The following is a 24,009-nucleotide window of genomic DNA, read 5'->3' as shown; positions in this document are numbered from 1 at the left end:
CTTATCAAGCAGCAGATTCTCTCCCTCCAGTTTAGGAAGGTAAAACTATGTTGCATTAAACTGCTCTGACCAACACTGAATCTGGCTTCACACGATTAATCTGTAATGCTTTGGTACCAACTAATTAGTAGAGAGCCCTGAAGTGATCTAACAGCCTTATTCTGCATGATTGGATCCTTAATGCTTGCTTGAACTGCAGACAGCAAAGTGAATGTTCATTGTAATTCCTGTGCTAAGGTGCAAGAAATATTCCTCTTTCTTAGCCAAAGGATGGGTGCTCAGCTATTTCTTGATATTAAAGTGAGACTTCCATACAGAGACATTAAAAATTAGATGAGCCTGCCCTGAGACTTGGAAAGAAGCATTTTTCTTCTCCCCCTGCCATCCTGTACCTTGTTGTGAAGATCCTCATTTATTTGGACTGTGCCCTGAAATGCACTTGTACAGTTGTACTTTGCCTTTGGCAAAATAACACTTTTGGAAATCCTATTACTGCCTTGCTGCAGAAGCAGGTAGAGGAATGACTGTGGAGGGAAATGCCTCTCCAAAACACCCCTGTAGCTGTTCGACTGCTAACCAAAAAGTCAGGAAAAGAAAATAATAATGAAGAGGAATACACTTCTTAAATCTCCTTTTCCAGCAGACTGCTTTTGTATGGAAATCCCTCTTTAATGTAAAAAGGCTACTGAATTGCCACTGTCCTCTACTGAATTGCTGGTGTCCTCTTCCAAGGCTCCAGGGCTTTTCTGCAATAAAGATGCAGTTTCAGGAAGGCCTGGAGGAAGAGCCGCTGCTGGTTTGTGTCAGATTTCTTGAATTATTGGTTAAGAAAGCAATTTGAATTGGACAAGTCTCATTGCAGCTGGAGGGAGTCAGCTGAGAGCCCCACAATGCTGCAGTCTCCAACCCCCGCTTCGACTAATTCAAGGGTTTCTTTGAAAGATTAAACAGACTTTCCAGGGCTTCCTGCCAAGTGTACATTGGGCAAATCTCCTCTGATTCATCTGCTCTGCCTGTGGAGCCCCCAGCTTCTGGTGATGCTGCTTTCCTAAAGCATTCAGTAGCCTTTGCTGTATTTCACCTGATTGTGGGATTTGCACTGAATGGACCAGACTTATTCCTGGCACTGCCTACTGATACCAGTGGCATGGTACTGGGATTAAACTTGGTCACGAGTGTCACTGTGTGTGTGTGTACATCACTTTTTGTAAGATGCTGATCCGGTTGCTCTCCTGCTGGTGTATGAAATGTTCATTGATGCTTGGAAAGTTCCTTTATATGGATCTAGAAGGCATTTACTGGTCTAGGGCTGGGGATCTGTGTTGAAGAGACCAGACCAGTAAATCTCACCAGTAACTGCCTTGGTACTGGATTGTCTGCCTTGCTCTTTGGAAATGGGAGGTTTTTTTCTCCAGGGGTTGGAGCATGGAAAGGTTTCTTTGGTTTGAATAGCCATTGGCTTCCACAGCCCTTTCCTGGCCCTGTAGCTGTGTGAAGAGTTGCTTGCCCCAGACTCCTGGGAACCACTGATTTCCACAGAAAAGAGGCTGAGCTGTGGAATCTGGTTTTTACCCCATCCCACACCTGTTTGCATATAGACAGAGCTTATAACCCTTGTTCAGTAGATGAGTCAAGTTTACAACAGCCCTAGCTGTCCCTGTCCTGTACCCTTGCCCAGCACATAGCGCCTGGGAGTTGGGCGAGGTTCCCGCTGCATCCCAGCTGTTTGTTACTGAGAGATTCATCTCCCTGTGTTTCTTACAAACCTATTCTATCAGGAAGCCAGAGTGAAAATGATAGCACTGCAGCCTCCAGGTAAGTTTTTGGATGGGTGAAACAGGCAGTTGCTGTGGCTGGAGCTATCCTGGCACCTTCAGTCCCTGCCGCAGAGCCTGTCAGTGCACCTGACCTTGCTGGGTTCATGCTAAACATGGTGGGGATTTTTGTTCTTCCTGAACAAGTCTGCTTCCTCAGCAGGTAGAGCATGAGTAGCAGCAGCACCAGCATCCTGCCTGCAAGCCGGGGGCTGCTTGTGAGGCCGGGGTCTTCCTCGTGGAGCTATCACCATGTGCTATGAACTCTTCTGCTCATGGTGGAGCTGTGTCAGGAATGATTTGTGGGTTTGTTCTCTCTCTTGCATGTCTCTAGAAGCTGATCACTTGTTTAAGGAATGTCTTTCACTGCTGAAAATGCTATAATTAGAGCTGCCAGCTACCAGTTCTCTTGCAATATTTGCTGTTTCTTCTAAGATTCTTGCACTTGAGACCTTGGGGTCCTCTCTCCTAGTGTAAACATGTAGTGGTTTAATTCCAGAGGAGAAAATGAAAGAAGCTGTTCCCTTCCAAGAGCCCCAGAGCACTATCCAAATGAAGACCCAACTTGGAATTATCCCATTTTCCTTTAAGAAAGCCCAGATCTTCTGGGACCTCTCTTGATGATGCTCCAAAGGGTTGGCAGTGCTGTATGGTGATTTACTGCAATCATTGAATAGTGCTTAAATGACTGGAGAATATAAGGTCCTTTTCTGAGCTTCATAGATTGCACTGTTTGGATAGTTACAGCTATAGTGACCCAGCCTGAACTTCAAAGTCAGTGCCTGAACTCGTGAAGTATGTAGTGTGAGTGCCTGCCTGCAGCTGAGTGAGGTTAGAGGGAATGGATGTCAGCTTCACATACAGACTCAGAAAGCTGCAAGCCAGGATCAAGGTCTCCTTCAGTATGCTGTCCCTGCAGCAGGCAGCTTTTCCTAATTCAAAGCTTTTGAAGAGGGCTGTTGTGTTCGGGAGACATGTTCAGTTGACACTTGGCCTGAAGTTACATATGAATTCTTCGCATATAAAGTCCAGTGAAGAGAGCAACACCTGAAACAGTGGTGGTGCAGTACTGGGAATGTGAAGCTGACTTCGTTAGGGTCTTGCTTTGGGCCTGCTTGCTGATGCAGGAAATGTTCAGGTGTAATAGGGACAAATGGTTCTTGACATTTATTACCCTGATAGCTGTAAGAGTGAAGACAAAGGAACACTTTAAATTAACAGTCATCTTGGGAGAGAAACAAAGGTCAAATACCCTGACACTGGACTGGACTTGTGAACAACCTGGTCTAGGGATGATGGGAAGAAAGGAAGGCCTTCATAACAAGAACTTAGGCTTCTAAGATGAGTTAGAAACTGGACCCTTTGATATTTCTAGTACTTTGATGTCTAAGAAATACTTCTTGAATCTTCCAGGAGCACCTTCTGCGCAATCATTTCTCAGCTGACGGAGGAAACCCAGCCACTATTTGAAACCACTATCAAATCCCGTTCTGTGTCCAAGGACTCTGATGCTAAATTCACGTGCATAGTGACAGGTAACAGTCTCTCCTGTGAATAACCTGGTCCTGACTCATTTGCTGGACTTGTATTAGTTAAATTCTAAAGCAAGTGACAACAAGGCAACACGTTAAAAAATTCGCTGTTGCCAGACTGCAATTTCAGCAATTGCATGATGATTTCAGCTTTAATTTAAGGGGGAGGGGGGAAACCGTCTGAGATTGTAAAGAGGCAAAGGCATATTCTAACATCTCAAACAAGGCTAATTAAAGACCAGAAAATGGAATATGCTGGTTACTGCTTGGGCCAGCTACATTTTATTGTCCTAATCTCTGCTGCTTCTCTAATCCTGGACTCCGTAACTCAGGAATATGCAATTTGGAAGACTAAGGCTATCATACTGGAGCCAGCTCTGGCTCTCTATACTAGCTGTAAGTGGTTAGATTGCAGCTGTGTTTGCATCAGTGGTAAACTTGTGCATCTGTCAATAGCTGAAATAAAAGCTGGTTTCTGCACAATAAACTAATATCTCACCTTGGGCAGGAAGGGGTTAGGCCAGTACAGGAGGATAAAGAGACTGAAAAAGAGGGCTGGTACTAAGGCATGGTGATGTGACATGCCAGGCATTGGTGTAAAGGCAAGCAGCTCCTTTGCAGATGAGTTTTTGTCTTTTAAATATAGAGACTCTAAACTCTCTTTTTTTGGTAGTCTGTACCAACTGTGTAGGATTATGACTCTATGATCCTTCCTGGTGTTGCTCATGTTAATTGTTTTGACAGGTTACTCAGTGAGAGACATTAAACAAGTCTGTAAGTTTTGGAAGGAGGAGGGTGTCTCCAGTTAGCCTCTTAGCCACAGGGACCAAGACTTTCGCAAGATTTAGGAAATCTAGTTTGCCATTAGAAACATGCTGTAAATAAGCTGTGCACTAGGAAGAGCAGACTGAGTCCCCCTGAGAGCTGCTGGCTTTGAATTCTTGGCTCTTCTGTTACAGATTCACTTGTTTTGCAGGTCTGACTTTCTGTGCTTGCAGGGGTACAACTGTTATATTGTTAACTTCAGCAGACCACTTCCTGCTTCTGGAGCAAAAGTGGGCTGCCAGGAAGGTGCCTCCAAACCATGCCATTTGGTGATTCATTAGAAGGGTTTTCCCGATTCAAGTTTTCTAAAAGCAAAAGCTTAACATATTGTGCTGTAGCGTGGAACTCACCATTCTGTAAGCCATGAGTGTCAGAGGTCAAAAAATGAGTGATGTTTAAATATGTTAGGAAATTCTGAGTAGTAGCAGATAAAAATCTCCCATCTCCCTTTCCCTGAAAGTGTAGAAGTGCTGCAGACCCAGAGCATGACTGCATACAGCAAGGACATGCAGTGGTATTGCTCTCCCTTTTAGGATTTCTTGCCCTTTTTAAAGTGTCTAGTCTTGACTTCTCTCACTGGCTTAAGTCTTCAACAACTGCACCTTGAGGTTGACAGTTCCTTTAAACGAACTTCATCTCTTCCAAAGTCCAGATGACATCATCAGCTCCATGTAGACTCTGTCAAGGTGAAGTGGATTCATGCAGCTGAGCATTAGTTCGCTATGAGACTAGCTGGATGGAAATGCCCTGCATGTGCAATGCCCAGCATGTACAGATTACCCTGGGGAAGAGATATTACAGTCAGCCCTATGAAGGAGGCCTTGTAAATGCAATGTCCATGTTCTTTCCAGCATCTTACCTGGAAAAACTAGAGAAATTTCACTGTATATTGTGCAGGAGACATGCTGCCAAAAAATAACCTCCTCTGCTTGTACCAAAATCAAAGTATCAACATCTAGAGACAGATCTGGTCCCTGTCCAGTCTGTAGCCCTTCCTGCAGTCCATCATTGCTCTTGGTGAGTAGGATTCTGTCTTCTAGTTTTGGTTGACCTGCTGGTGCTGTGTAGCACAACCTGGTGTATTACATGAAGTTGAAAACTTAACCTGATACTAGTGTCATTTACTAGTCAAAGTACCAAATAAGTCTCTTCAGCATATAGCCCATTGCAGTATTTTGTAACCTGGTAGACTAGACTGGGGGATGACTTTATACACTTAAATTAATAAACCTACAAACCTAGGAATCTTCATGGAAACATCCTTAAAAGCATCCTGAACCACCTATGCTGTATGGTCATCTCTTGCATGTGGCTCTGTGGACTATTTTAGGAGCTCAAGATCTCTTTGGGAGTGAGAGGCAGGAGATGCAAAGCAAACTCTAACTGCAAAGTCTGATGAGTAGTTCAGCTATCTCTCCCTGCCATGATGTTTACATTCAAGGGGACATTATGGGGGAAAAAAGAAGTGGCAGTTGCATCCCTGGCCAGTGACCAGAATGGAACGAGCTCAGTTCCACTACTGTGGCTGGAGTCCAGGGACACTTTGGTTCATAGACGAGCAAGAGGGAAAGGGCAGACTGTCAGCTGCTCCTGTTTTGACTCTCAAACCACAAATATGGATACGTGACCTACAATAACATTTTAATTTTTTTTTTCTGCTTCTTGATCAATAATGAGAGTTACAGGGTGGTCCCACATGTGTCAATAACAGGGACTGTCCTAGGAAGACAGCACGGTGCAAGTGTTTGAAGAGCCAGTCTCCAAAATGTGCTTAGTGGTGCAGGCAAGAAAAAGAACACGTCAGGTAGAGGCAGACCTAATGCTCTTGAGTGGTTGCACAAACCCTCCTTTCCTCCAGTTGCCTACTTCTACCTGCTACTGCTGTCCCTAGTATGTCTGATTTGATTGTTTTGGGTCAAATCTGGCATCAATTATGACATGTTTTCTTTTTTAGACAAAATTAGTTCATCCTTTGTTCTCTGAGAGATGTGAAAAAAGGCATGAGAACACTTTCCTTTACTGTGCAGTTTCTTACAGAGCAGAGTGTACCTTGCTTCTCTGCACCAAATATTTTCCTTGATGGGTCTGTCTGGCCTTCAGGATCTCAAGAGTCATCACGGATCTTTCCCAGTAAGTGGATATTGGGCTTTTCTCTTCAGAGAATGGCCCTTGTTGGAGGTGCTACTACAGGAATTTTACAACTTTTCAGTCATTTCTGTATAACATTGGACAGGAAGGTTGGATACTGGCTGATGAAATCTGCGGGCTTGGATGAAGAGGCCTGGGCTCATGAGTGCGTGTTAGGGAATGAGGCCAGTTGAGAGAGATGATGACTGGATCTAGGCAAGACCATTGTATATCAGAACCAGTATTGCCCGCTGTTGTACAGCTGCCTCTCCAGCACCATTTCATAGAATGATATAATGGTTTGGGTTGAAAGGGACCTTAAAGATCATCTAGTTCCAACCCCCTTCCTTAGGCAAGTTCAACCCCTCTGACCTGGCTACCTAATCGTCAGCTCAGGAGCATGGTCCCATCGCTGCCTTCATGGGTCAGTGCTGTGCTGAAGAGGTGTCCAGCCTGGTATCTCTACCATGCTATGCAGGTGCTCAGTCAGCATGAGCATCTGCAGCGGGTTGAGTAGCACATCCCTGAGGGGATGGCAACAAAGCAACGTGCCCAGAAGCAATCTGGTTTTATTGTAGGGTGTCATGGTGCAAGCGCAGCTGGCAACTTGGAACCACGCAGCCACTCTCTCGCTCCCCACCTTCTTCCTCACCCCCTTCCCAGAGGGATGGGGAGGAGAATTGGAGGAAAGTAACTCCCATGGGTTGAGATAAGAGCAGTCCAGTAACTAAGGTATAATACAAACCACTACTGCTACCAATAATAATGATAAGAGGAGTAACCAGGGCAGAGGATACAGTTGCTCACCACCCAACGACCAATACTCAGCCCGACCCGAGCAGCGATCTGGGCCTTCGGAGTAACTCCCGTAGCTTCTATACTGGGCATGATGTGGAGTACTCCTATGGCCAGTTTGGGTCAGGTGTCCTGTCTCTGCTTCTTCCTGACTTCCCCTCCTCCCTGGCAGAGCATGAGACTGAGAAAGTCCTTGGTCAGAGTAAACATTACTTAGCAACAACTAAAAACATTGGTGTTATCAGCGTTGTTCCCAGGCTGAAGGTCAAAACCAGCACTGTCCCAGCTACTAAGAAGGAGAAAAAATGACTGCTAGAGCTGAACCCAGGATGTAGGGCTACAGAGGGGAAAGGCCTCTGCCCATGGCTTGGGAAGACAGCTGGGGGTAACATGAGTAACATGACTGCTATGGGCTTAGTGGATGAGGATTTTAATAAGCATAAAAGAGCTCAATTTGTTGCATCTATGGTGGGCCTTGTAGTGAAATGTCTGAGGGACAAGAGTGAAGAGAAATGCATGGGCTGCAGAAAGGGTGGATGGGTGGGTTTGGGGATGGGGTCATGAGTATAAGAGCAGAGAGGAGGCTGGTAGGAGATGAGGATGCCTGGGTTTGGGACAGTAGGGCAAGAGGGATGGAGAATGAGCACCATTTGCAGGCTGGTGGCATGGGGAACTACCACTCCTAGCACATATCTGTCCACCCTGTCAGCATTACTGGAAACCTCCTTATCTTCAGGTAATGGGGAGGTTCAAATCCATAAAGCCAGAAAGGATGACATCTTACCATGACTTTTCCTCCCAAAATTGCCTGAAGCACCCCCCCTCCACATAGCTTGTGTAGAGGAGAAACAGAAACCCATGGGAATTATGTGTAAGTGCTCTAAACTCTTTTCACCTTCCCAAGTTTCAGAAAACTAACTCCTCCCCACCCCTGCCCCCAAAAACTAAAACAAAATAAACCCCAAAGTTGCTTTAAACAGAGTTTTCGTGGGAGATTTTGGATAGCTATTGCAAGAACTATTTTGGATAAGGTCACCAAAGCTTTGAAGACTTCTCAGACTTTAACAGCTTTGGGAAAAAGAATGTTTGATCTAAACTTGGCAATCTTGATGGGGTATAAAATACCTCCCTGGGTCCTGCAGTGGTTGGAGTAATGCTGCTGGAAGACACACTTCTGACAAACACTTCTGTTGGGCTCAATGATGTGCGGTGGACACCAGCACTCTCTGCAGGCACCGCTCTGTCTGCAGCTGCAGGGCACCCGCTGGTGGACACAGGGACCAGCTGCTCTCAAATCCCCCTCGGCACCAGTTGCAGGGGGTCTGCAGCAGGGACAGGTTCCGGAGGGGCGAATGCCTGATTTATGAATGGCTGCTCTGTTTTGCAGCTTGTTTATGCTAAGGGTGGGCATCCAGCACCCTGCAGCATGGCAGTGCCCACCAATGGAGCCCTCAGCTCAGCCATGCTGTCCCACTTGTGCCATCCCTGTTGTGGCAGTTGGATGTGGACGTTGTAGTTGCAGGGGATGTGCTGGGAGTGATGCCTGCCCACCCCTAACCCCCAGACCAGGGGAATTTATTTGCTCAGCAGCCTGAAGATGGATGCCTGCACTGTCAGCAGCAGCTTCCCTGTCAGTGGAGCACAGGGCATGCAAGGGGGCCTTGTCCCTGCACAGGCATCTCTCCATCCTCTGCTTGGCTCCAGCTGCAGCCCCTGGGGAGGGATGGCTGGTGTTTGAACAGGCAGCTGTGGCCACAGTTTCTGTGTGGGAGGTGGAAGCCTTTCAGCATCCCTCTGCCTGCAGGTTTCCAGCCAGCACTTGCTGTAGCTCCGTTTCACCGCAGACTGGAGCGTGCATCAGGGGCTAGTCCCTCCTTGCCTGCACCGGGCTGGTATGGTGATAGCCCCTGGTAGGGAGCAGATATCCTCAAGGACACAAGTGCTACAGGTCAAATGGAGTTTAGGCTTAGCAGGAGGAAAAGCCTTTCATCAAGGCACTGTGCAGCTATAGAAACTGCAGCTCTTTCCAGCAGATGTCAGCTGGGAATGGGAATCAGCTGCAGAGGCCATGGGGGGACATCACAGAGCTTCTTGGAAATGATACATTTCAGTTCCCAGAATGAAGTGCTGTGATTGCTCTTTACAGAAAAGAAAAATCTACTTGACAGCTGCCTGTGTTACAAACCAGGGGCTCCTGCAGCTCTTGCCTGCAGAACAGCCATTGGCAAGGGTAGAATTGCTCTGGGCAAAGTATGAGCTGTGTATGAAAATTGTTTTGTTCCTTATCCTTGGAGCAGACAGAAACTGCCACAGGCTCATTCAGCCCAGGGTCCTGCCACCGAGTCCAGTCAGTAGCTAATACTTACGGAAAATATAAGCAGCAGTGTCAATCCCTGGTGATCCGATCACTGGGATGCTCTCATGGCCTCTACCAGTTGGCAGTTCAGAGCTAATTTGCTTCAGCCACAAGTATCATGTGGATGTGCAGACCATGGTGGGTCAGGGACTGAAGAGGAGGATGGAGAGCCTTGCAGGAAGGGCTTCAGGAGAAAGTCATGACTTGGCTTCCTGCAGAAGAGGAGGAACGCGGGGCTAACCAGCAGAAAGCCAAAGCTTCTGATGGCAGCAGTGGAAAGGGAGTGAGGCAGCAAAGGATGCGAGAGATGTACAGGCAGTGAGGATGGAGAGGGTGGATTCCAGGAGCAGTGCAGAGTAAGAGACCTCAGTGAGGACAGGAAGATAATAGAGTAAAATCTAGCCTGCGGGTTGTCTGGGCTATGGGGATGGCTGCTGTTCATGGAGGAGAAAGACTGCTGTCTAAGACTGCTTCCCCAACCCTCTCTAGTTCCAGTAAGCTTAGTCCCTTGAGGGGCCAGAGGACACTGGAGAGCCCCAGCAAGTAAGAGATGGGTACAGGGAATGTATCAGAAGAGGAGATTGGGGCAGGGAAAGCCAAGCAATACATGAGGAGGAGATTTGCTGGTTAACCGCATTTTGAATCTGCCAAAACCAGGGTGGATTCCTTCTGGTGAGTCTTTGCTCCTGGTCTCACTCCTGCTATGGGTCCTTCATGGGAGCAGGTGTAAGCTGGGCTTAGGCATTGCTACAGGCTGACAGCATCTCTGGCTGATGCAGGTACCTCACCTTGGAGATGAAAAGGGTAATGATCAGCCCTGAAACCTGTGGGGTTTCAGCTGGAAAGTATCCAGAATAGGTAGGTATTGCCCTCACCCTGCCTTTTCTCTCCTTCAGAGCCATCAAGTCTGGATGCATTGGATATTCCTGGAGAGCCCTTGCTAGCTCTATGCTGGGGCTGTCTGTGAGAGCTGACCCCCTGCTGCATTCAGTGGTATCAGGGGCTGGTGGGTACACCCTTGGGGACTAGTGGAGGTGAGCAGCGTACTGGACTCCTTTTGGGCAGCACAGAAAGCCAGCAGAGGTGTTTTCAGGAGATAAGTTTCAGATATCTACCTTGGGGCTTTGAACAACTGTCGAGTGCATCGACTTAAGTGATCATTGAAACTTTTATCCCATGCCCTTAAGGCCAGCTTGGCTGGGCTGGGAACCCTGTGTAAAGTATGGGAACCAATGCTGGCCACTGGTTCCAGTAGTTTTCCCCTGAAAACTGCTTTTACTCTGAGCTAGAGCTGCTGCCAGTGGGAGGTGAGGGCTGTGGCTAGCACTGGTCCATGAGTGGGGCACTCATGCTAACCCACCACCGCTGTTGGTGGCAGGGACCATGGCTGCATGCCTAGCCTGCTAGCCAGCCAGTCACACACATCATGATGTCATTCTCCTGAAAAGGCAGGTGACATCTGCTGTCAAGTGACATTTGTAGGACACCAAGCTGGCTGTGATGCAATCAAGGTTGTTTCTGTTCAATGGAAACTTCTGGATCAGCTTACAGGCTGTGACACTTAGCAAAATGCTGTGAGCTCCATGGAGAGATGAATCCCTGTTTTCTAACCTTAGCCTTAGTCTTATCAAAACAAGCCTCTTCATATAAGAGTGACAGTGTGCTCACCTTCTCCTCCCAGCCAGGGTTACAAGAGATGATAGTGTGATCCACTCCCCTCTGTTCAGGAATGAAGTGCTAGGATTTTTTTCTCAAAAATAGCCCTATTCCTAGGAGTGATAAAAGACTTGGATAAGCCCATCAGGTTTCCACTCACAATGCTTTTTCTGCTTTGTGATTTAAAGTATGCTGTAAGCCTAGAGTAACACATATCCTATTCTGATGGAGCATTTCGTGTTGCTGTTGATACGTTGTCCCCACACAAGGAGGCTTGCTGGGCCACTGGGTGCAATGTTTCATACCCTGACTGATGTTCCATCCATCTCCTCCCCAGGATACCCGCAGCCGGAGGTGACGTGGTATAAGGATGATGAAGAGATGGACCGCTATTGTGGCTTACCCAAGTATCAGATATTCCGTCATGGAAATCGCCACACCTTGCAGCTGTACAAGTGAGTAAGGAAGCTGGAGAGTGGTTGGATTTGGTGATGGGAGCTCTGAGCATGTTTTCAGTACTTGGAGGAGCAGGCTGTTGGCAGTGATCTTCCCTCAGCACCCATGCTGGCCCCTCCTGCTCCCCATTGCGATGTTCCTGGCTGTCCCTTCCCCTTCAGCTCTTCACTCTGATGACTCTCCAGTCACATCAGTATGAGATCCATTACTGCATCCAGGGATAGCTGCCATAAGAAATTCCTCTCTGTGGAGCCTTCCAGTGCTGGTAGCAGCGTGTGCTATGGTTGTACCAGACAGGAGCTGAACATTAGGGCTGGTTGAAGGTGAGTGAAGGGAATGCACTGGCTACCTCCAGAATGACAGTCCAGGAGATCAGGTGGGACAAGGACAGAAGCAGTTCATAGGAGTGTCCTGAGCAATGGCAAAGAGGGAAAAGGGCTGCAGCCCTGTCCTAGAAGGGTTTTTTCTTAGCTCTCACCATGAAGTCAGGAAGGAAAGGGCTACTTTGACACTGGACTGATGGAGCCAAGGGCCTCTTTAATTTATCCCTGACTACCAGCTTCTTTTAACTTTAAAAGAGGACTGTGTCTCTGGAGAGCCAGGCACACTGTCTCCCCAGCAAGCAGAGATCTGTCTCACCGTAAGTCCTGGATTTGGGATGTCAGACATATTTTGCACTTTCACTGTCTGAAAGTGTAGAATATCAGTACTGATAGTCCTGTCATCATGCTTCTAGCCTGGGCTTTTCTGCTGCCCCAGGTGTGTTCCAGTTTCTTGTCAAAGGCTGGACCACCTCTTGCAGGAGCAGGGATCTCCATGGGCCACACATCTCTGGGAGGTGACAGCAGGGATGGCGTGCATGTGCATGTGCTTGTGCTAGTGCTGGTGCCTGTGAAGTGGGATGGGAAGGATTTGGTAAGGCAATAGGGTGGAGGAAGAACAGAAATGTCATGTAGGCTGTAAAGAGCTGAGAGGAGAACATCTTGCAGAAGAACGTGGGCAAGAACAGTTGGGAAGCCTGGTGCTAGCTGTTCCTCCTCCATCACAGCCCTCTCTTATCAGTATTAAAGCCCAGGGGGGAACTGGACACTGATTTAACATCCAACTTGCTTATCTGCTAGTGCTGAGAACAGGCAGAGCCCTGGGAGGGAGGCTAGCCCCAGGCCTCCAGACCTACTGTAGTCACCTCAAGGGCCATGTCTTCATTTTCTGGCCCTCTTGGAGCAAGAAGTGGGAGAACGTGCATGCCTGTGTGTCCAGCCGTAGTGCCTGGGGAGGGTGGGCAGGTCTCACACAGAGCTTTTGGTTTCCAGGTGCCAAGAAGAAGATGCAGGCATTTACCAGGCCTCAGCTAGAAATAACAAAGGCATTGTGTCCTGCTCTGGTGTGCTGGAAGTGGGAACCATGACGGAGTTCAAAATCCATCAGAAGTGGTTTGCCAAAATTAAGAGAAAAGCTGAAGAAAAGCTGCGAGAGATAGAACAGGGCAAGAAGCGAGTGAAAGAGAATGTGGAGGTGGAGAGGTTGCAGGGAATGAGTCCCGATCGGCTCCAGAGAAAGCGGAGGCTGGTCAGGGATGTGAATCTCCAGTCAGGAGCCTCTCTATGGGAGAAAGAGGATGCAGCAAAAGTTCATGTTGCTGACTCTCAGTCCATATTACACAAGGATATTGCTGAACCAAAGGAGCAGCCAGTAAAGGTGATGACGGGCTTTCCAAACAAACTGATCGCGCCGTTGAAAGCAGAGGTGACCACCAATGGAGATGCCTCTTTGGAAAGTGTGGAGGATAATGGGAATGGCTTTCTCACATATATCTATGAGACGGTGGAGGACCTCACGACTAAGCCAGTAGCAAAAGACTCTGCTGCTAAAAAGAAAAAGAAAGTGGAGGCTCCTCCAGCAGCAAAGCAGGAAGTTTCCAAGCGAGAAGAAAGTGCACGAGACAGGGCCAACCCCTCTCTAAATCCAAGGTTTGCCCCTCCTGTCCCCTTACGCAAGAACACACATTTGAGGGGGTCAGATGATCAAGAAGTGGAAAACAGTCTAAAAATCAAAGAGCCTGGGAAAGCTGTGAATCAGGACACTAAAATCAATGGCGACATGCACTTCTCTTTGAAAGAGATGTATTTTGACAGGCAAATGGAGCCAGCAGCAGGGAAGGAGGAGGTGGGAGCCAAGGAAGAGGCTGCGAGCAAGGCTGCCCTGCAGCCACTGGCAATCATCAGACAGCCAGAGGATGCTCCGTCGTCCTCACAGGTGGCAGAGGCAGGACCTGTGCTATCCGACAGACAGAGAGGCCAGCACCAAGCACAGATGGCGGAGAGAAACAAAGCTGTCAGTCCAAAGGTAAACGAGGGCAGAAAGCAGCCAACTCAGGGGTTGCAGCAAGTCAATATGCATGCCACATACTGTATCATGACCCTGGGAGGCTGCGTGTACCTTCCTGCCGCCAAGGCTTCATAGGTCTCCACTGGCAAAAGCACCCAGGAAAAAGGGCTTCCTGGACTTCGTGTGCCCGAACAGCAGAGCTTCCACCCCATCTCTGAATAAATGTCAGACAAGGTGGTGAGGTGTACATCAGGGCACTCTGTCCAAGCAGCTGGTCTCCGAATGGCCCGGGGCATGCTGTGAGCTCTCCTGTTTAGTCGGCAGGCTGACCTCACACGAAATGTTTCCAAATCAGTTAAGCAGAGAGCACTGAATGGCTATTTATAGCTGGGAGTGGATGCCTCGTGCTTATGACAAGCAGAGAGACTGATGACATCTGTTCAGTTTAGCAATTGAGTCTGAGCTTTGGCTGGTGTTTAATGAGCCCCATGCAGATGAGCGCAGTGTGCCAGGCCTGCCATGTGAGCCGTGCTGGGCAGGGCACTGGGTTCTGTTTACGCTGCAACACATATACAGTAGATCTGGACTATTTTTTGGCTCTTCCCTGGTGGAAAAACTCTGTTGCAAGACTCATTGTGGTGTTGATGCAGTTACAGGGCACAGCACCTGCTCCTGACCCTCACTGCATCTTTTAGTCAACTTCTATTTTAGTCATTTAACCTGAAGCATTTTCCATGAAAATATTATACTGGAAGTTACCAGTCTTTTATATATATCTATTTCTATCTCTAGATCCCTTTTCTTTCAATGACCCTTTCTGTGGTAAAAGGTTCTCCAAGTCCAATTTGCAGGTGCCATCAGGGTTCAGCATTCGAGCTATGGTAGGTGCACGCTTTCAGTACAGACCAAGACTACCAGAGGAGGCTCTCTGGGTGCAGCACATCTCCCTCGGTAGGTAATGTGAATACTATGGGATATGGAAACATCCACAATACAGAAAGTGGGATTGCTGGGTGCTCCACTAAAAAAAAAATAACCCTTTTTCCTCTTTTAGATTTCTTTAGACATAGGTAGGAGCAGTGCTAAGTGGTAAGAAAACTGCTGTGTTACGCATTGAACATCTGTGTCCTGGCCTTGCTACAAGGCAGCACCCTGAATGCATATTTAACCTGGCCCATCAGCATCACATACTGCTGCAGAAATTATTGCTGTGCATGTGAGCCCATGGCAAAGCTAATTGTTTTCTCCCTCTCTGCTCATTTTTACACCCTTTGCTCGTAAGGAGGGAGGAAAGTGTTGGTGTGTAGCAGCCAGGCTTGGGCTGTCATCTCTGAGCCTTTGGCATGCATCAAGGTGTTTTCCTCTTCAAACACCCACTCAGAGGGTAACCTGTAGCTTGTCAGCTGGTGTGCTTTTGAGTAGACAAAAGGGAATGCTTTTGATTTGAATTTGAATGCTTCAGCTAGTTGGTGATGCTGGGAAAAGTGCTCAAGCTTTTATGTGACCAGATAAGCTATTTTAAAGCCCTTTAAAGCTGATTCCAGACATATTTGAGGATGTTTTCACTCACCAGGACACGGTTGCTTGTCTCTCTCTTTTTAATCTTCCCTTAAACAAGACAGGGTCCTAACATGAGTTTTTTCCTGGCCTTGTGACCATGCTCAGGACTTCTCTTGAGCTGCAATTGTCCATAGCAGAAAGGCTTTGCAAAATCCCAGACTGTAGCCAGGCTCTGAACAGCCTCACACACAAGAGCAGAGAAGCTAGATTTGCATAATGATCACTCTTGCCTAACTTTTAAACTGATGATTTTATTATATTTCTTTTATATGCCCCTAGTTTGAGTGGTTTCTGATCACTTAAGCTCCCAGAAAGCTTTTCTGAATAAGCTTTAGTTCATGATAAGCAAATTTCCCCAAATCTTCTTCAACCAAAGAGATATCCCCATTGACCAGCATCGTGCAGAGCCACCTCTGTGCATCACATCTGTGAACCTAGTCCACCTCCAGCCCCAGGGCACTATGCTACTCAGCCCCCTGACCACAGGGACCACTGCTGGCCCTGCAGTTAGATGGGCTGTGTCCGTTCCCCTCACTTTCTGCACCTCAGAGAACCAAATACTGTGACAAAACCTAGCGGGGTTGCACTGCATGAAACCTGCCCGTCTCTTAAAATAAAACCTTTTAAGCCTGAGCACTGGGATACTCAGTGTTGTGACACTCAGCCCATTGAAGCAGGTGAGGGATATACGTCTAAGGGGACAGCAGGAGGGATGTGTGGCATTTGGGGGCGCTATGCAACCCTGTGAGCTGGAACCCTGGTTCTGCACTCCTTGAAACAGAAACTGGCTGGCCTTTGGTATCCTTTGGAGACTACCAAGGAACAGACTTGAATAATGAGTGGAGGAATGGCCTCCCTAATGCTGCTCCTCCCACCCCATATGATATTCACATTGCCCTAACAGTTGCTTGGGGAAGGGTTTACTGAGAGACCAGCATTAGCTGTTTTTTCCAAGCTTTCAAACGAAGCCAAAGGAGTGCTAAATAGAAGGGCTAGAGTGCCACAGCCCTCCTTTGCTATGGACCTAATCTTGGAGCCTTAAACCTCAAGTCAGAGACCTCAGTGAGAAAATCCTTAGGAGCAGATTATCTGGGATGGGTGGGTAACCTGTCATGTGCATGCCCCGATCCCATGTAATTGTCTTCATGTTGTTAGCTGAGCATCAGCTGAGCGCAGCATTTGTCAGCAGTATGTATCACTGCTTTCCTGATCCTTATCCTGCAAGAATAGATAGTGCCCCTTGGCTGGAGGATTTTGTCAGATTTCCTCGGGATAAAGCTCATCTGTCACAGCTTGCTGAAACGTCTGCTGGCATGAGCTGCAGTTGGAAACATTTGAGCTTCCCAAATGTCAAAGAAACAAGATGGTTGAATAGTGCAGATAACGTCATGGTGTACAGTTTCACTATAAATCATTTGGGCAGCCTCATCCAGATAGTGTGTGATCTGCTGATTGCCCTGTCTCAGCATGGAGACTGCAGATATAGTATAGGGGGAACACTGAATCTGAAAAAAGAGCAAGGAAATTATAAAAGGTCTCGGCAATAGCTGGTGGAAATGTGAAAGTTTTGCTTCTTAGGCAGGTGCTGTGTCAGAGGAGAGGGAATGGTTCTCATCTGGAGAACTATTCTATGATTCTATGAATAAAAACCCACTGAATGTTTTAGAGAGACAATTTTCTGCCTGTGTGTGCACAACCAAGGCACTGAAAGGCAGAAGAGTTGGAACTGATTAAAAGACGTTTTGTGCAGCATGACAGGGAACTGTGCGACCCACTACCATGGGATGATGGTGAAACCAAGAGACCCTGGATGAGTATCAGCGGTACCAGGTTAATACTTGTAGTTCAAGCACAAGTTGGGCAGTGCTGTCTGGTCCAGTTGGACCACAAGCACCACTGAGCAGACCCAGGCAGTAAAATAGCGCTAATTTTCTATTTTCTTTTCTTTGATTAGATTGCAGCAGCAGTGGGACAGTCTGCTTGTGACCTAAAACATCCAGTGTCTGCTTCAACCACAGAGGCTGGTCAGCAAGCCAGTAAGTTAGAGGAGCTCAGGAAAGAGATACCTCTCTGCCGGGAGACCGGGGAATCTGGGAAAAGGACAAATCCTCGGCTGAGGCCACAGGAACCACCAAAGCCACGAGCACCTTCTCCAGACCACATACAATCCAGCAAGGAGCAACCTGCCTCTAGGAAACAGACAGAAGAACATTCCCTTGCTCGTGAGGGCAGAGAGACCCCACCAGCACTGTTAAATCAAGAGGACAAAAGCCAAGGTGAGGAAAAGCCATTACTAAAGAAACTGAGTCCTTCAGAGCCCATAGAAAACACTCCTCTTGAGCAAATCACACATCAGACATCAATCAAGGATGGGAAGAGTGAAGAGGCAGGAATGGAGCTATCTGGGAGCCATCACAGTGCAAAGGCAGGAAGGAGAGGTGCAGCAGAGCCATCTCCTGGGGCTGTGCACCCAGAGGTGGAAGGGACACATTTAGGATATCTGCAGACTGAATGTCCAGCTCCGGATTCAGTTCAGTTTGCCACAGAAGAGACACTCCCTGCTCCTGCAGCAGGAACATCAGTGGTGCAGGAGGCACTGCTTGCAGCTCATGGTGCCCCAGGGATGAAGACCACAGCAGGAGAGGTTCAATCTGGAGCCCAGCTGCTGCCTCCTGTGAGCAGAGAAATAGAAATCAGAAAAGCAGATGGATCTGCCTCACAAGAGAAGTTTTCAGCCAGTATGTTAGGGGAGGATAGTGCCAAATCAGTGCCTGTGGGACCCCAGGGGAAGGAAAGAGGAGAGCAAACAGCGACAGGTCTGCACCATGAGCTGGCAGCACCTTCAGGCACTTTTGATGGAGGTGCTGAGGTTCAGCCACAAGTACCGCTGGTCCTGCCTAGCCCTGAAAGACAGCAGGAGATGTCTTTGGAGGAGAAGATGCAGCACAAAAACCTTGTTTCCTCCTTGAAGAACTATCTGCTGCTGCTTTTAAAAATGTCAGATAGCAGTAAGGATGCCATGAAAGAAGACACTGACACCAGTGACAGGGAGCAGCCCAATGCAAAGGAATTCATGCTCCCAGAAATAGGCATTGCAGGCCTGAGCCCCCGCACCTCAAGGAGAGTTTTGGAAAAGGTACAAAACAATCAGCTCTTCCAAACAGCAGAGAACTTGCCTCTGACTCCCAGGACGTCCAGGCGGATCACAGGCATGATTAATGAGGAATTCATTACCAGCAAGGAGATGCTGGCTTGCAGGCCTGTGCCACCAAAGAGACGTACCCGGGTCGCTGCCGAAGGAGAGGGGCCACCCCAGCTCTCTGTGCCCTCCATCGTGGTGGGCAGCATCCCAGCTACAGGAGTGGGGCAGCCTCCTAGTGAGATTCCAAATTTGCCTGCAGCAAGCCCTGAAAAAGAGAGTGCTGGTGGCCCTCTGGCAGTTCTACCTTGTGCCACGCCAGAGGAGCTGGCTTCCGGAGCCCGGCGCAAAATATACCTGCCAAAAAACAAGCAGGCTGGGGAGGAAGAGGAGGCAACCACCGAGAGCCCAGGCCACATGAGAAGTCCAAACGTTTCACCACGGCAGTGCAGGAAGAACATGGCCCCGTTGCCATCGCCTGCCCTGGCTCTGTGCCCTCCTGCAGAGCAGTGCTCACCAACCCTCACGAGGAAGATGGCGACGTTGGAGGTTCCTAAGCTGTATGAGGAGCCCACAGGTGACAGCAGTACTGACCATGAGGTCCCTGAAGATGCTAAGCCAGAAGCACAGCCAGCAGAGTCCAAGAAAGCAAATAACCCCTTTAAAGGTAAGGGAAGAGGTAATCCCCATGGAGCATGTTTCCTTGTTGCCTACAAAGGGAGCCTGGCCAGCTGAACCAGTGATAGTCAGCTGGGGCCACATGAATTTTGTGCATTTGCAGGGTTTTCAGCATCACTCTTTGGCAATGTGAAAGCCAAATTCTGCCCCAAGACTTCTTCCCTAGTGCAGGGAGGGCAGAGGAATGCAAGTGGCAGCAGCACTGAGACTGGCTATTTCTGCTGCCTGAACTTCCCTGGCCAAAGGAATCATATAATCCTGTTGTTCTTGGCCTTTGTGTTCTGGTCCTCACTGTGCCTCATGCTGGTTGGGGGTCCAGTGGGCATTAGTGGGGTGCACGCTCTTTTCCACCTCCATGGTGAATGCTTATTTGATTCCTTATGGCATTGAATTAGAAAAGGCATAATCCTGGTGTTGAAGTGCTTGCAAGAGCCCGTTGATACCCTCACAGGAATCAGCATTCTTGCAAAAGTAAGGGTAACCTTGATAAATCCCTACTTCAGTAAATAAATGTTTCCTCCAACATTGCACAGTGTTTTTCTGCATCACCTCCAGCCATGCAGACCATGAGACCTTCCCTGAGAAGGCGATGTTATACCAGGCTGTGCTGACATATGTGTGATATCCAACACCAAAGTCCTAGGCAGCAGCACCAGGTAGGCTGGCCTGTCTCTGGAGCTGCAGCCAGCAGTGTGTGTCTCACCATCAATCTCTTTGCACCCTGTCCTTAGCTCCACAGGTGATTCGTAAGATCAGGGCAGAACAATTTTCTGATGCATCAGGAAACCTGAAACTTTGGTGCCAGTTCTTCAATATTTTGAGTGATTCTAAGCTGATGTGGTACAAGAATGAGATCCCTGTAGCAGAAGCACAAAGGAGGTAATCTACCAGCTCTGCTTTGTTGTAGTCCTTGTGCATAGCCCTGGGTTTATGTGTTAAATCCAGCTCCTTGCATTTACTGGGATGAAAGTGCCCCTTCTGTTGAGGCTGCATGGGCAGCTCATTGCATGGCATGGTATGTTGCAAGCTTTATTCTCAGTGCCCAGGGAGGGAGGGATTGCCCAGATGGGGAATTGCTGCTAAATTTGTCGTATTGATGCTCCATCTGGAGCCTGGCTTAAGGGCTGATGCTTTGAGTAGCAGAGCCCTAGGGAGGGCAGGGGCTGAACCTGAACCTCAGGGAGGGGAGGGAAGGTACTGTGCCCATCTCAGAATTTGAGAGCTGGGTGTGAGCTGCAAAACTGGAACCCCACATGATACATGTGAGGGTTGCAGCTGTACTGGAGGGTGTGCACACTGCATCCAAGGCGCAGGGGCTTCCGTGTAACTGCCACTGGCAAGCGCCAACAGGAAAAAAGCACCTCTGGCTGTGCCCCCTCTATCCCAGGGCACTGCCCTTGCACAGGGAGAGCATGTTTGGGCAGTTGGGTGGCTTGGTGTGTCATGGGTGCTCCTTTGGGTGCATGATGGAGAGCAACTTGTTCTCAAGCCCAAGGGAGCTTAGTTGAGTAGGATCAGGTTTGCCTGATGCCTTTGAGCATCCCTTGAGCTCCCTTTGTAATAAGCAGGCAGGAAGAGGTACTTCTGAGGCATAACCAATCTCCTACAGCAGATATCTGAGGTGGGGCAGATGGACCTGGAGTAGCCATTGCCTTCTAGCTGACCAGAGCAGAGCCTGCTCAGCCAGTGGGTCTCAGGTCCCACCTCTTTCCCCTGCAGCCTGTCAGACCTTTGCTGGTTCATGGCGGCCATGTGGGGCAGAAACGGGCCTTTGGTTCTTTTGGAGACCCATCTGCCTAGTGTGCCACCTTGGCTAGAGGAACTGCCAGCCCAAAGCTTGGTGCTACAGGCTGGAGAAGATCACAGAGCTCATGCTTTGCCAGTCCCCTGGAGAGGGGCAAGCTTCAGGATGGTGAGTGATGTCTGCCTTCGCTCATGAACAGCTGAAAATGAAGCTGGACACCTCTGTAGTTGTTTGGCTTCCATCCATCCATCCAAATGTGAGTCTCTTAGCCCAAGCACAGCCCTGACCTAGCCACACTCAGGAGAAAGTACATTTGTCTGTCTGTAGCCCAATCCTGACCAGATTTTGCAAGGCTCACCTGGAAGATGAGCATCTCTGTGAGTACAAACTGCAGAGCAGGACTCCTGGTACCATGAGGTGCCAGGAGAGGAGCTGGGATGCCCTTGGGCTGGCTTTCTTTGTAGCCCTCTTCCAGCCCTCTAAGGTCAGCACAGTGCCCACCCTCAGTGCCTGTCACGTGGCTCCCATGTGCCCCCCACGTGTCACACAGGGCTGAGGCCATGGTCTGGTTTCTTCCAGCGCTGGTGACGAGAGCCAGGCAGCCTTGGCTCTTGTGCAGGCATCCCAGAAGGACTGCGGGGTCTACCGATGTGTGATCAGCAATGAGTATGGCACTGACTCCACTGATTTCCTGCTCAGCGGAGAAGGTGAGAAGCCCCCAGCAGCCTCCCAGCTTCCCCAGCTGTGCTGCGGGGCAGTGTGGCGAACCATGCAGAGAGCTTGGTGCCAGGCCTGTGGTGGGGGGGAACCTTGCACACCCCGTAACACCACCTTTGCAAGGTGCATCTGCCTCCATGTGCTACCATCTTCCTTGCTGTCCCTTGGTGTGGAAGTGCATGAGGCAGGGTGGGATCCTGGTAGGACCTTGACACCTCTCTGCTTTCTGTCCCATCTAGTGCTGTCAGGATTTATCTTGCGGGAAGAGATCGAAGGTAAGAGCTGTGTGCTGACATGCTGCAAGCGCTGCCCCTTGCTGTGCAAGGGGCGGCAGCTCTGTGGCGAGGGCAGGTTGTGTCCACGTTGTCCTCCCTCACCAGCTCTTCCCTCTGCCAGTTGGTGAGGAGATTGAGATGACGCCCATGGTATTTGCGAAGGGTCTGGCTGACGCAGGCTACTGGGGAGATAAGCTCTTCGGGCGCGTAGTGAGCGAGGATGCGGAAGTGGGTGCTGGTTTCCTGCACAAAGCCTGCCGGGCCAGAGCCATCTACGGCCTGGAGCCCATCTTTGAGTCTGGCCGCACGTGTGTCATCAAAGTACACAATTTCATTGTCTTTGGGACCAAGAATGAGAACAGTCTGATCGAGAAGAACTATGATATCACCATCCAGGTGGGCATCCTTATGGGCTACCCTCCCCCTGTCTCCCCCACACCTTCCCTGTCTGTGCCACAGTCCCCAGCTCTGTGCCCACTTTCTTTATTGCTGTCCCCATTCTGAGTGCTCTGGAGGGGTTGAGCCACATTCCAGTAGGCTGGCAATGTCCTTGTTATTCTTGGCTTCAGCTCTTCTCTCTGAACACAGAGCTGCTCAGAGCTTTCCCTGTCACTTGTCCTTTGACCACCAGGGCAGGGAAACAGCTGGCAGTGCTCCCAGGGGATGTCTGGCCAGGCAGGGGATCCCTGGGACTCATTGGGGCATGACAGGACAGGTCTCTGACTCTTCTGTTTCATCTCCAGGAATGTAAAATCCAGAACTCCAGCCGCGAGTACTGCAAGATCTTTGCTGCTGAGGCACGAGCTGTCCCTGATTTTGGAGCAGTGCCTGAGTAAGTCCTGCAGCTTCATTGGCTTCACATCCTGGCAGAGCATGCCGGGGAATGGTAAAAGGGTTACCTGTGGGTGCTGGGGACATCCCAAAAGGCAGCATGTTCTTCTCCCACCCTCAGACTTAAGGGGTGTTGGGGGAAGGCAAAAACCAGAGTTGCAGACCACAGTGTGAATCTCCAGTTGCTGCAGTGAGAGTGCAGCTGATGTTGAACCTGCGTTTGTGCTCCCATGCAGGATAATTCCTCTGTACCTGGTTTACCGACCAGCCAACAACATCCCTTATGCCACGATGGAGGAGGACCTTGGTGTACCCTGTGAGCAGTACTGTGTCACTGAGAGAGATGGCAGCTTGGTGGCACGAGGCGTTTCAGAGATTGTGCTCAAATGCTGCACCTTCCAGCATTGGGTCTATCAGTGGACAAATGGAAACATCCTTGTGACTGACATGGAAGGTAAAGGGATCTGCCATCTGATTTCCGTGACCCCTCACTACCCTCTGGCCTGTGAAAGGAGGAGGAAAAGCCCCAGCCTTGCCCTCATGCCTTTTTCCCCATATGCCATGGAGCCCAGCTCCCAGGGCAGTAACCTGCCCTTGGTGCCAGTGCCTGTTCTTCTCAGAGAGACACTGGTTGTCCTCCCTTTCATTGCAGGAGTGGGCTGGAAGGTGACCAATGTGCGGATTGCTACCAACCTGAAAGGGTAAGTGTCTCCCCAAGCTGTTCCCAGCTCCCACTGCTCATGTGGCAAAGGGCCATGGTGGTGGTGAGTGCAGCCAGGCTCCGTCCTGGGCTCCCTGCTCTAGTGGGACATCTCCTGGTGTGAAGCAGGGGCTGAGGATGGCTGTGTTGGCAGGTACCAGGGGCTGAAGGAAAGTTGCTTCCCCTCCCTACTGGAGCAATTCACGACCGCTCACCAGTGTAACCACTACTGCAGCATCCTCGGCCTGAAGACGCTGGAGCCAGCCAAGCCCAAGGGCTCCAAGAGCCCTTCCATGGGTAGGAAATCTGCCCAGTCCAGTCCCCAGCTCCAGAAGAAGGGGCTGGCAAGTCCCCAGGGTACGCGCAAGGCTGCTGTGAGCCCCAAGAGCTCTCGGAGAGCAGCAGAAACAGGGGAGATCCCAGCAGCCTCCAAACCCAAGTCAGGAGAGAGCAGCAGGTCTGGCTGCCCACAGTAG

The 24,009-nt window shown here is 49.3% G+C and overlaps 1 protein-coding gene across 1 annotated transcript; it reads left to right on the top strand.

Moving 5' to 3' along the window:
- ALPK3 (alpha-kinase 3) lies at positions 1-24,009 on the top strand (the record flags this gene model as incomplete). The annotated part of the gene is made up of 13 exons (XM_010012415.1): positions 1-39; positions 3,228-3,349; positions 11,443-11,560; positions 12,875-13,895; positions 17,404-19,255; positions 19,998-20,145; positions 21,590-21,717; positions 21,967-22,002; positions 22,124-22,398; positions 22,746-22,834; positions 23,070-23,287; positions 23,486-23,534; positions 23,688-24,009. Coding segments are annotated over 13 exons (4,417 nt in total), but the record flags the coding sequence as incomplete, so codon positions are not given.

This window comes from Nestor notabilis, unplaced genomic scaffold (genome assembly GCF_000696875.1).
Source record: "Nestor notabilis isolate BGI_N333 unplaced genomic scaffold, ASM69687v1 scaffold374, whole genome shotgun sequence".
In the NCBI taxonomy this organism is placed as follows: domain Eukaryota; kingdom Metazoa; phylum Chordata; class Aves; order Psittaciformes; family Psittacidae; genus Nestor; species Nestor notabilis.
The sequence above is the reverse complement of the archived record's forward strand: the minus strand, read 5'-3'. Positions and strand labels throughout refer to the sequence as shown.